Here is a 13,613-nt window from a genome sequence, read left to right as displayed (position 1 = left end):
GGATGCTTAAAATGTGCATGTTGCACAAGATTGCAGTGTGGAACCAAGAAAGGGGTTGGGGAGGCAAAGAAATAAGGCAGGAGACATGATGGTAGCGAGTAGGGAAAGCTTTACCAGGCTGAAGATTTAGAAAAGCCGTGTCTCTGTTAGAAATGGTATTGTTACTGTACAGTTGTCTCAATCTCTTCAGATTATTTCATCCTGAAGGTCTGAGAAACTGGGAAACAGGAGCTCTTCGATTTCTGGTACAAACGCTAATTACCTAGCCTGCTTCTAGCCTTATGCGAGGTCTCAATACACTTGATTTAGGGACATTTTTTTATCAGCATCAACCTTAGATATCACAAACATCAGAGCCACGTGGTGGTGTCTAAACCTTGGGTTCTGGGAACAGGACATTTCATAGTTAAATCCATCAAAGAGTATCTACTATCTCATCTCTACTGAGGGCCTGGAAGAAAAGAAGATGAACAAGTGACAAGAAAAGACAATGTACCTGTGGCATCTCCTACCCAACAAACATTTCCTGGAACCAAAACTACATTAGAATAAATGATTCAGCAGATGGGCAGAAAGAACTCCACCAAACAGCCAAATAGAACTCCATCCAAGGGGAGTTGTTCCCTGACTCAGAAACCCCTGGTAGTCGGTTCATTTGTGAAGGGGAAGAGATCACCATAAGGAGAGCATTTACAGACAACAGCGAGACCTTTCACGGGGACCCAAGCTGAGCCCAAGATAAGTTAGAACCGAGAAAGGAGTCAGCATGACTGGGCTCTGGAACGATCTTAGGAACAATGAGACTTTGCTTGTTTCAGCTGAAAGGCCTCTATCTGTCCATTTTATAGTCTGGGAAAACTGAGGCCTACTGAGGGTTAGGTACTGCACAGAGTCACACAGAAGCTGTGTGGTAGAGCCAGGATTCTGGATCTTTTCAGCTCATCAAAAAATAAACTCAGAGAAGTGGAAGATTAAGTGGACAGGCAGCCTCAAAAACCTCTCCTTAAGGACAGGACAAGAACTCACAGGACATAGCAGGAAGGAAACAAACTTCCCAGGTCTGGTGGAAGGAGGAATGTGCAAACTTGGCACAAGATTTGGGAGAGGGTGTTAGAGCAAGCCACTGAGATTGCATCCAGTTCTCCTGAGTGTCAGCTTATGGTGTAGTCTAAATCAGCAGCCCTCAGCTTTGGAGTCACATTAGAAATATCCAGATATTTTACTTAGCATACACTGGTGTTTAGTCATGCACCTCTGTGCATTCCTGGCACTTGGGGAGGCCATCCCCTGGAACTGGAGTTACAGATGGCTACGAGCAACCATGCTGGTGTTGGGAATTAACTAGGGTCCTCTGGAAGAGCAACCACCAAGCCATCTCTCCAGCTCATTTTGTTTGTTTGTTTGTTTGTTTGTTTGTTTCAAATGTCCACATCTCAACTCCATCCTCAATGTGCTCAGTTAAAAATCTGCAAGGTGGCCTGGGGTCCTTGGTGCTGTTTACCTCACTCGGGTGGTTCTAATAATCTGAATCCATCAGTGAGAACTTGAGTTGCTGTAACCAGTCACTAATCAGGAACTGACAACTTTGCTGTGGCTGGAGTTCCATCCGGTGGGATGTGTCTGAGGGAAGAGACTGGGGAGACAGGGGGGCTGGGAGACTGATACTAGGGTGACAGAAGCACCCATATAGTCCTCTGCTCTGCTACCACTGCCCTGGGGTCTGTAGAATCACCTCTTTAGTCTCAATGTCTCAATCTAATCATTGAGCTGCTGAGTTTTCTTCCACAGTCGGTGAGACTGTGCGCACAGGAAGTCAAATGTAATGTTGTACATTTGGTAAGAACAAAAGTTATAGTAGCTCTGGAGTCTAAACCATCCTTCCCCGGGGAATGTTCTGCCCTGAAGGAGAGAAGCTACCTGGGCTAAGATTACGCACTACCCGTAAGCGTCTCAGAGAGGGTAGGGGATATGTGGGTGGTGGGGTGACCTTGTTAAAAGCCAAGACATTGCTAAGACCAATAGACCAGATTCTACCTCTGAGGATTCTGAGGACCACCCAGGGAAGATGGAGAATGCTGAAGGAGGTCCCACATAAGTGGGGCCACATGAGCACTCAGGTCTTTCTCCCCAAGAAAGAGTCCTCACTAAGGAGGTGTCTCAGATGACCACCCTGCCCCACACAACAAGGCAAGATTGAACCAGGCTGCAGGAGTCCTGATTGTAGATAGACAGATGACAGATAGATAGAAAATGACAGATAGATAAATGATATAGATAGATTCATAAATACACATCTATGCATAGATATAAATAGATGATGATACATTCATAACACACACGTATATATAGGCAGATACATACATACATATATAAATTTATACACACATAGGCATATACATACATAAATCGGTTCACATACATACACATATGATAGATGGTAGATAAATCAACAGATGATAGGTAGAGAGATGATTGAAAGAAGATGTACAGATGATAGACTTATAAATAGGTAGGTAGGTAGATAGGAAGATAAATACATACATAGGCATATACATCTATACATACATAAGTTGATTCACAGATGATAGATGATAGATAAATCCAATAGATGATAGATAGATAGATAGACAATAGGTTAGATAAACAGAAAAATAGGTATAATAAAGAAATAAAAGTAAAAAATATAAAATTCATATGGAGAAACTGAGCAGGGGAGAGGAAGAAAAGGAAAACAGGAGCATGCAGGACCTCTTACCTACTGCCTTTAAGGAGGCGTACTTGTTGAGCTCCTTGCCTGGAGGCTGCTGCTCATATGGATTAGAAATCTGGCCCAGGTTGGGGTACGAATGGGGGTGTCCCATCTGCTGTAGCAGAGGCGAAGTGGGCACTGCGTTGTTCATCTGGGTGGCATCTGAAAAGGAAGAGACGGGATGGTCATAAACAGAGCAAGACCTTCCAAGCGCCCGCACCATCATCCCATACCTCCATCCTAAAACTCCCCCACGCTATGGACGTGAAGGGCAGGGCATCGGGTAGAGTGATAACACGGCACATTTCCGTCATTGTTCAGGTCCTCGTGTTAGCAGAAACAGTGTGTGGGAGCCCTGGAGAAATGGCTCCGTGCTTAGGAGTCCACTATGCTTTTGTAGAGAACTCAACTTTGATTCTCAGCATCCGTTTTTAGCGGCTCACAAACACCTGTGCCTCCAGGTCCAAAGGCACCTAACATCCCTGGGCTTCCTGGGAACTGGCACTCATATACACACACCCACGCAGAGGTGCATACAGAGACCCAGAATTAAAACTGAAAGAAATATTTTAAAATAACAAAACCAATGAGCTGGGAAATGGCCAAGTGGCGTGAGTTCAAATCCTGACACCCATGTCAAGAAGGCACACACACACGGACAGGTCTGCCTGCACTTCTAGCACTAGACACCTAGACCCCGGGAGCTTGCCAGCCAGCCTGGCAACAACACCAACCTTCTCGTTCAGTGAGAGACCTTGTCTCAAAAGAATAAGGTGGAGCTCACAGAGGTGATGCTCAACATCTGGCTTCTACATGTGTGAGCACTGATGTACACACCCCAACACACCCACAAACACACTCACAAATTTAAGAACCAACAACCTTTGTGTAGCAAGACGTTCAACTTCAGTAGTGTTCAAAGAAATACAACTCAGAAGAGCTCCTAGAGTCTGCCCCTTCGCTGACAAACGTTAGCACTGCAGGTCACCAGTGATGGCAGACGTGCTGGCAGCAGAGAGGTCTCGTAAGCTTCCGGCCTCCTGCAGTCTACTCAGCCCACTTCACCTGCAGAAAGGAACCTAGCACCCTGCACTGAAATCTCCAGCACGGGTACATGGGAAGCAGACAGCATCATCTGTGGTGACCAAGCATACAGAAACAAATAATTGCTAGAACATAAGGAGCTTTGCTCACAAACTTGTTGTTGTTGTTGTTGTTGTTTTGTTTTTCACCATTTCATTGTGTTTTGTTTGTTAATGTAAGCTGGGAAAAAAACCTGAACTACTATTATGGGAATTCTTTTTTTTTTTTAACTTATTCATATCACACCTCAATTGTTAGCCCATCCCTTGTATCCTCCCATTCCTCCCTCCCTCCCGCTTCCCCCCTACTCCCCTCCCCTATGTCTGTGACTGAGGGGGACCTCCTCCCTATTATGGGACTTCTTTAAAAAACATTTTACATATGCACTCTGGGCATGGGTTATGCATGCAAATGGTAGAAAATCATGCAACTGTTAGGGGAAAAAAAGTTTTAAAGTAAATCCACATTACACGTGTAGGGAGTTTCCAGAGACTGATGGGAAGCAGGGCAAATGTTTTAGTGTTTATCTTCCAGAAGAAAACATGCCTATTTCCGCACACCAAGGTTTGCATAAGCTAAACAGAAGATGATAAAGCGTACATCCGGAATATTGGCTACGTGGGAGACTGAAAACCGTGGAAAGGGAATTTTTCAGAAGGTTCATCTTATAAATGCATTCTGAGATGAGATCTGAAGGAAAACTATAGTATCAGTCACGTGCAGCAGATGGAGGAAGGCACTAGAGAGATGTCACAGGCAGGGAATCAGCTGGTGGGGTGCTACCGGAGGGAAAATGCTAGGGATCAGGCTCGGCACCTGGTCTCTGGTCTCTAGACAAGCGTGGCTGGAAAGTACAGCGTAAAGAAAGGAGAACAAAGTGAGGCAGCAGAGGCTGTCAGAGCCCAGCCAGTTCACTGACAGACCACTCCCCCCCACCTTCACCTAGAGAGCAATGAAATGGGCTGGGGGAGGGGGACAAGAATGGTCAATCCAGGAGAGACAGACAGGGTCCAGTGTCAGTCAGGGACTCTGGTAAGATATCTCCAGCTTTGGAAAGCACCCGTGCTCATCAAGACGCACACTGTAGATGCTGGGGCTACCTCAGGAGACCCCATTAGCTGGCATCACACTCATCCCCCCAGCCTCTGCAACACTTGGCTGCTGACAGCTCACACAGCTGCTGGCATGCCAGCTCGCAGCTGTTGGAGCCGGCATACTGGGCTTGGTGCATTTCACAGTCTCATCTTCAACACCTGGGTGGCCAGCAACCTATGCCTCACTGACAGTAAGGTGCAAAGTGCAGCCACTTGCTTCAAGATGGGGTGACTTTGGAGAGAGTAGTGGGTGCTCCAGAGCTCACCCTGGATTGGAACAGGTTTTCCCATTCAGGGTCTAGGGTTGTTCATAAAAGGTCAGATAGTTTAGGCTTTTGGGCCCCTGTCACAACTACTCATCCTTGTAGGGTGAAACTAGCCTGGATATTACACAAAGAAATACTCCTGTCTATTTCAGTAAAATCTTCTTTTCAAACCCAGGTGACACCAGATTTGGCTCAAGGGCTTATGTTTGATCACGCCTGGCACACGTGACCACTTCACCTTCCATTGTGTTTCCGTGTGTGTGTGTGTGTGTGTGTGTGTGTGTGTGTGTGTGTGTGTGAAAACAGAACAATTTTCTTGCCTCCTGGCTTGATCTCAAGCTGTGATAGAAATTTCCAGAAGGAAAGCAGGGTGAGAGGTTGGTTAACTGGTACAAAGCCAACATTCTATAGTGAGATAAAAGGGCGAACTTCTAGTGTTTCATCTCATAGCAGGGGGACAACTATTAGCAATAATGTATTGCCTATCTACAAAACATGAACAGGGATTTTTTTTCATGTTCTCACCACCAAGATATGATAAATGGCTTGAGGTTACAGATATGTTGATCACCATAATTTAATCATTACATGGGTGTGTAATCCATGTATCAGGGTACTACACTTTACCCTCTAGATATGTTACAATCATTATGTGTCAGTTAAAAGTAAGGTAAAATAAAGCTTTAAAGGTTGACTGAGTGGTGCATAAAGAAAACCCAAAGATATCAGTAAACTAATTAACTAATGACTCAATGCCAGGTCTTTTCATCCCTCCAGGAAGAGATCTCAAACAAAAGCTTGTCTAGTTAGAAGTGGCATCCTCTAAGTCAGTCCTCCAGGATGAATCTAGCCCTTCATCGTCTCTGTCCCTGTGTCCTGGACCCTCACCATTATCCTCGAATCCTATTTCTAAGCTCACCAAGGAAATGCTAACCACTTCATTAAAAGGGGAAAAGCCCTGAAGAGACATTCCTCACAGGACCTCTTGGACCAGCTTTTATATTATTAAATAGAATGTTTAATATTCCATTACAGAGCTTTTGCTTTTAGATTATTTCTGCTAAGTTTTGTGCTACCTCAAGGGCACTGAGCGGTTATTGAACATAAGTAGGTATGACAGAGACAGCTCACCGAAATGAACCCTCTCACAGGGAGAGGCGAGGCTGCCCCAAGCCCTGCGTCTGCTTCGCATTCAAACCACATGAGGTGACGTGCTGGCCGACTTAGCCATTTTGTGCTAGTTTCCAGGCACCGGCTATTCAGAAATATTAAAAACCCCTCCCTCGGGGAAGCCATTAAGAACTGGTAAACGGACATTTGTGGCTGAGTTTTGAAACATTATTTTTGTTTTCCTGGGCAAAAAGCTAGGTTAGACCGCACAGCCTGCTGCTCGGTTAAGCACTCCCCGAAACGTACTCAGCAAAGAGGACAACAAACAGGCAGGTGAGAGCAAAGCCCGGCCTGATATTTAAGGAAAGCAGAGCATCCGTGTTATTGAAGAAGCCGAAGAAGTGAGATTTAGATTACACTCTGCAAATGCCACTGCCAAGATGAGAAAAGAAATATAAATGTGCACATGCATATGCATGTGGTAGCTGTGAGTACAAATACACACGTACCCATACATCTATACTATATGCACGTATATTTTTGCATAGCTGGGGCTGTAGAGGAATCTGGTAGCACGAGCAGTGTCTTTCTCTTGGCAGAGTGATTTCTGGGTACACCTCAGCTCTAGAGACACCTCACGCACCTGCACAGAAGCAGACTCTCTGTCCAACACAACAACAACAGTAGCTCACATCTGATAATACCACAGCTCACTGCAGCCCTCAGAAAGCCTCCAAAGCCTTCGCTGTTCATGACCCTGGTCACTCTCCATCAACAGCCTCCATTAGCATGCAAGAAGCCGCTGACATCCCGGCACTTCTCTTTTAAGGTAGAGAGGGGCCTCATGTACCGGACAATCATTTCCAAAGAAAATCTAGGCATAATTAATCTAATTGGAAGCATCTACTATTCTTACACGGAGGTAACCACCTTAGAAATGCCATTATTATGTGCCATATCTTGGTTGCTCAATAGAAATAAAGTGGATGCAATTAAGATCATGTCAGTTAGGGTAAAAAAAAAAACACCCAGTTACAGAGAGGGTGTTCTAAATTTCTGTGCAGAAAAGACCACTGGCTCGTTTGGAAGGAATGACAACACAGAGAGCCCCAAAACCCTTCGTGGGGGGCGGACAGCACGGAAACATACTAGAGCCTCTGAAAGTGCTGCTTTGATGCCACTCTGGGAACACCTTCGCCAAGCCTGCCCCCTTTACTTATTCCCTGAGCCCTGTCAGCGAGGACCATGTGCATGTGTATGCGTGTTCATGTGGATGATCTTGTAGGTGTGAGGCGGAGGCAGGAGGCAGTGCCGGGTGTCTTCCTCCACTACCCTCTATTATATTTGTTGACGCAGGGTTTCTCCCTGAACCTGGAGCTCATTGATTTGGCTAGAGCCTAGCTGGCCAAGCACTCTCTTATCTCCAGCTCCCCTCGCTGCCCTCGACTGTAGCTCTGGGCTGCCCAGCCCATCTTTTCTGCGTTCAGACTCGGGGAATAGACTCGGGTCCTTGTGCTTGCATGGCAAGCACTTGGTTGGCTGAGAGTCTCCCCACCTCTGTTAACTTCTGTTGTAGGCCCAAGGATCATCTATCTCTTAAAGGATCAGCTGCACTTTACTGGATAAAATACATGTAAGGGAGCTGGGGCTGCTTCTCATATAACTCAGATGAAATAAAAAGGATATAGACATATGCACATATTTACAAATATCTATATATGTAACCACCTGCACCTGTGTTAGCCTGCTTATGCATGAATTTTGATGTCACTAACATCATTGATCCATTGTCAACTGCATCATTCTTGATCACGCTACCTGCATATCTTAGCTCTCCACCCCAATAGTAATAAATCCAATTCCCATTGATTTCCATCCCTGTAGTTAATTATTTATCCATATATATATGTATATATATGCGGTGTGTGTGTATGATATGACATTATAATTTTTAGCTCATCTTCAGAAGGGAACAAACTTTATCCGTTAGAACGCAGTGATTGGGAAATGTATATTTAATTTTTTATTATCATTACTCATATAAAATTATGCATTTTATTATAACACCTCATATATCATATCATCTATTTTTCCAGCATTCATATCCATTACCCCCTCTCGTCCTTGCCTCTCCAAATCCCACTGATCCCCTTCATCTTTTATTTTCATATCATGTGTTTAATGTTTCTGTAACTTTAGATTTTTACATATAAGGGAGAACATGTAACATGTGTCTTTCTGAGTCTCCAGCTCCACCCTTCTCCCAGAAAATGGCATAACCTTTGTTTTTCTGTGTGACCAAATAAAACTCCACTGTGTGTGTATCCCATTGGATGTGTAGGCTAATGTGTAAGTTATTGGGGCGATCCTACAATGTGCAGACATCTATGTGGCATGCTGACCCCCATCCCTGGACTACTAGAGCAGCATCAGTTTTAGCTCCATTTCTAGTTTCTTGAGCAACCTTCATACTGGTTCTCCAAGAGGCTACACCAGTTTACATCCCCGCAGCAGTGAGTAAAGACTGCTTCTCCCAGCATCCCCATCAGCATTTGCTGCTGCTTTTCTTGGTGATAGCAATTCTGACTGGAGGGAAACGGGATCCCGTGTAAGTCTTGACTTATATCCCCCTGGTGGCTATGGAGCCTGAACATCGGTCCTACATTCATTGACCATTAACTCTTTTGAGATCATAATATAATTACAACCTTTCCTTTCCCTTTCCTCGCTCCAAACCCTCCCATACAATCATGCCATCCTCCTTCAAATGCACAGCCTCATTTTTTTTACAAATTGTTACTGCATGCTCGCACGTCTGTGTGTGTGTGTGTGTACATATTTTCCTAAATATACTGTGTTCGTTCCATATAATACTACTTGTATGTCTGTTTTCAGTGCTCTTGCCTAGAGAATTTCACCGCACCTTCTCCCAGCTTTCCTTGGTTACCTAGAGTTCTTCACTTTGGGTTGAGGCCTCATGGGGTTTTCCCTGTCCACTTAGGCATATCCGTTGGTGTCTTCCAGCTCACACTTGGTGACGCTGCTTTCGAGAGTTGTCCAATTAATTTGTTGATTTATAGATGAAATTATTTCATTTAGGTTCATTACATACTCTGTGTTAATGCCTCATCAGCTGGAGAGGTGGCAGAGACTCTGCCCATCCTACAGGCTCTCACTTCACTCTGCTGACTGATCCTGGGTGCATGATGCTTTTTAATGGGAAGCAATTCCATTCGTCATGTTTGGTTACTGAGCTATCGGAGTTCTTTGCACAAGTCCTTGCCTGTGCCTTTGCTCTAGCAGTTTCAAAGTTTCTCAGGTTACATGAAAGTCTTTGATCTCTTTTGAATTGAGCTTTAGTAGAGGGTGAGGAACAGATATCTAAACTTCTACACATGAATATATGAATATCCCCTTCCCCCAGCCGCGTGCGAGAAAGGTGTTTTCCTAGTCTGCATTGTTCTCCCTTTGGGGGGTGTATGTCGGGGGGTGTGTATGTGTGTGTGTGTGAGAGAAAGAGACAGAGAGAGAGAGACAGAGAGAGAGAGACAGAGAGAGAGAGAGAGAGAGAGAGAGAGAGAGAGAGAGAGAGAGAGAGAGAGAGGAGAGAGAGACAACAAATTACTATTTGCTCTGGAAAACCTGTTTGGCACATGCTACTTAGAACTGGGAGTTTAGGGTTTATGAGGAGGAATACAGGCAAGGCAAAATGAAAATGATGACAATGACAACAACAACTGTGATAAGGGTGATGGTGATGATGGTGATGATGGTGATGATGGTGGTGGTGATGATGGTGATGATGGTGATGATGGTGATGGTGATGATGGTGATGGTGATGATGGTGATGATGATGGTGGTGGTGGTGGTGGTGGTGGTGGTGGTGGTGGTGGTGGTGGTGTTAAAGATCAAACAAGTGAAAACACCATCTCTATATAACAAGTGCAGAAGATTAATGAGGCACGAGGCATTCTTTACATATGAATTCATCCACATTTCCCAGGAATCTCTGTGTATCTGTTTATTCAAACGTATTTGACATGGAATGAAATCAAGGCACAGAGAGGTTTTTCCCAACATTATATCTTGTGAGAGTGGTGGAACTATCCTAAATCTTGCAGTCTGACTCTAGGAATCTGTGGTCTCGGGTATTTCCTTACTGTCTCTCTGGTAGCTGACATTCAAATCTCTGACATTCAAACGTCATTTGAAGGCCAGATAATAATCAATTTTTAAGTCTTTGGAAGGCACTTCCCCCTACGTTTTTTCATCTCCACTCACTAGAATATTAAAGACAAGACAAGGTTGGCAAGACAACAGAGTTTGATAAAGATGAGCTAGAGAAGAAAAGACACTGAGCGCCTGGCTGCCTTGATCTTGAAAGGTCTGAAGATGGAAACAAAGAGAGACCAAGAAGGCGAAGGGAACATCATACGACATCCCCTCCTTGAGCGAGCTTCCAACCTCAGGTAAAGGGAGGATGGTGGGTGAATAGAGGGGACCGCCAGAGGAAGATAACCTGTTCCTGTTTGGGATTCTAGCTGGAGTTCACAGAACAAAAGCTCCAAGCTCTTGTGAGTAATTAATGTAATTAAGGCAGGACACAGGGCTGTGGGGCTGGTGACATGGTTCAGGAAGATGCTTGCTGTATTAGCACGGGGGCTTGAGTTCAATGTCCCAGAGCCCACACACAAAGCTAGGCATAGTAGCAGGCACTATGAAAATTTTCAGCCACAGCTGAAAATGTGGCCACAGGACAATCCCTTGTCTGTGTTGGCCAGTCAGCTAGCTGAATCACTGGACTCCAAGTTAAATAAGGGGCCATGCCTCAAAAAAAATAAGGTAGAAAGGGAATGAGAAAGCTACTTGACATTAACTTCCATATGTGCACATGTAAACCAGCACACCTCCCACCCCCACATAAAGGGGGAATATATATATACACAAACAAAGAAAATAAAACTGTGGTGTAATCTGACCTAATGATGGATTGGCTCAATGTTCTGAGATAGCTCATAGCCTGAGAGCTCACATCTTACCTTAGAACCGGCCATTGACCTGACACACAGGCGGATGGGGTGAATTTCCTCCCATTTCAATCTACTCTCCCTTCTCTCCTAAGCACAAGTAAACCACAGTCCAGTCCCATGAAGGCCACACACTCCACAGGCTAAATGAAAGGCACATTAACCATGTGAAAACACTTCTCTGTATTATTTAATAGTGTCATTTTATAGGTAAGGAAATCAAAGCTCAGAGATAGCCCTGTGGAGACAGCTCAATCCTAAGGTGCCTGCCATGCAACTGTGAGCATCTAAGTTCAATTTCTAGAGCCCACCTAGGGTGTGGAGCCAGGTGTGGAGGAGCATATTTGGGAATCCCAATGCTGGAGAATGGGAGACAGGAGCTGGGCCTGCTGGCCAGCAAGCCTACTCTATCTGGCAAGTTACAAGCCAGTAGGAGACCCTGTTTCAATACAGTTATGAACATAGTTGAGCAAGTGTCCTTGTGGTATGGGGGAGCATCTCTTGGGAATATGCCCAGAAGTGGTATAGCTGGGTCTTGAGGTAGAATTATTCTCAATTTTCTGAGAAACCTCTAGCTTGATTTCCAAAGTAGTTGTACAAGTTTGTACTCCCACAAGCAATGGAGGAGTGTTCCCCTTTTCCACATCCTCACCACCTTGTGATGTCACTTGACTTTTTTTATCTTAGCCATTCTGACAGGTGTAAGATGGAATCAAGTTTTGATTTGCACTTTCCTAATGACTAAGGACATTGAGAATTTCTTTAAGTGCTTCTTGACCATTAGATATCCCTCTGTTGATATTTTTTCATAATAATTTTTTATTTTATTAATTTAGTCAGATTACAACTCAATTGTTATCCCATCACTTGTATCCTCCCATTCCTCCCTCCCTCCCGCTTTCACTCTATTCCTCTCCCCTAGGTCTATGACCAAGGGGGACCTCCTCCCCCACTATATGGTCATAGGCTATCAAGTCTCATCTTGGTAGCCTGATTATTCTTTCTTTGGGTGCCACCAGGCCTCCCCACCAAGAGGAGGTGGTCAAATATGGAGCACCAGAACTCATGTCAAAGTCAGTCCCTGCTCTCCACATAATTGTGGAGAATATCCTGTCCATTGGTTAGATCAGAGTAGGGGCTCAATGTTTACTATTGTGTTGTCCTTGGTTAGTGCAATAATTTGAGCAGAACCCCCTGGGCCCCAATCCACCTATCACGATGTTCTTCTTATAGGTTTCTAGAACCCTCTGTGCCCTTCCATTTCCCCATCTACTATATTTCTCTTACCTAGAGTCTCAGTAGGATGTCCTCACATCTATCCCAATCTTCTGGTAAGTGAAGACTTTTGTGGGATGTGCCTTTTGGGCTAGTGCCCAATTATAAGTGAGTATATACCATGTGAGTCTTTCTGTTTCTGGGTTAACTCACTCATTATGATCATTTCTAGTCCCATTTATTTGTCCACAAATTTTGGGATTTCCTTGTTTTTAATAGCTGAATAGTACTCCATAGTGTAAGTGTACCATAGTTCCTTGTTCATGGATCGGGAGAATTAACATAGTAAAAATGGCCATCTTACCAAAAGCAATTTACAGATTCAATGCAATTCCTATCAAAATACCTACACAATATTTTAAAGACATTGAAAGATCAATTCTCAACTTCATATGGAAAAACAAAATACCCAGGATAGCAAAAACAATCCTATACAATAAAAGATCCTCCAGAGGAATTTCCATACCCAATCTCAAGCTGTACTATAGAGCCACAGTATTTAAAACAGCATGGTACTGGCACAGCAATAGGCTGGTTGATCAACAGAATTGAACCAAAGACCCAGAAATGAATCTGCACACATATGGTCACTTGATTTTTGACAAACAAGCTAAATCTATTCAATAGAAAAAGGATAGCATCTTCAACAAATGATGCTGGTCTAACTGAATGTCTACATGTAGATAATTCTTGCCTTATTTCTGTACCCCATTTTTAAATTGAATTATTTGGTTTATTGGTGTTTAACTTCTTGAGTTCTTTACGTATTTTGGTTATTAGCCTTCTGTCAGATGTAGGGTTGGTGAAAATCTTTTCCCAATCTGTAGGCTGTCATTTTGTTGTATTGACTGTGTCCTTTGCCTTGTAGAAGCTTTTTCAGTTTCCTGAGGTCCCATGTATTATTCACTGATCTTAGAGCCTGAGCTGTTGGTATTCTGCTCAGGAAGTTGTCTCCATGACAATGAGTTCAAGGTTGGTTCCCACTTTCCCTTCTAGTAGATTTAGTGTA

The 13,613-nt window shown here is 44.0% G+C and overlaps 1 protein-coding gene across 2 annotated transcripts in view; it reads right to left on the bottom strand.

The window, feature by feature from the left end:
- The window catches only part of SHISA9 (shisa family member 9), a 292,272-nt gene that overhangs the window by 21,604 nt on the left and 257,055 nt on the right, over window positions 1–13,613 (bottom strand). For both annotated transcript variants that reach the window (XM_084763176.1, XM_084763177.1), the window contains exon 3: window positions 2,756–2,911. In XM_084763176.1, coding sequence (XP_084619302.1) covers window positions 2,756–2,911 — 156 coding nt within the window. The remainder of the gene's footprint in view (window positions 1–2,755; window positions 2,912–13,613) is intronic.

This window comes from Acomys minous, assembly GCF_964271855.1.
Source record: "Acomys minous genome assembly, chromosome: 16".
Classification (NCBI taxonomy): Eukaryota; Metazoa; Chordata; class Mammalia; order Rodentia; family Muridae; genus Acomys; species Acomys minous.
The sequence above is the reverse complement of the archived record's forward strand: the minus strand, read 5'-3'. Positions and strand labels throughout refer to the sequence as shown.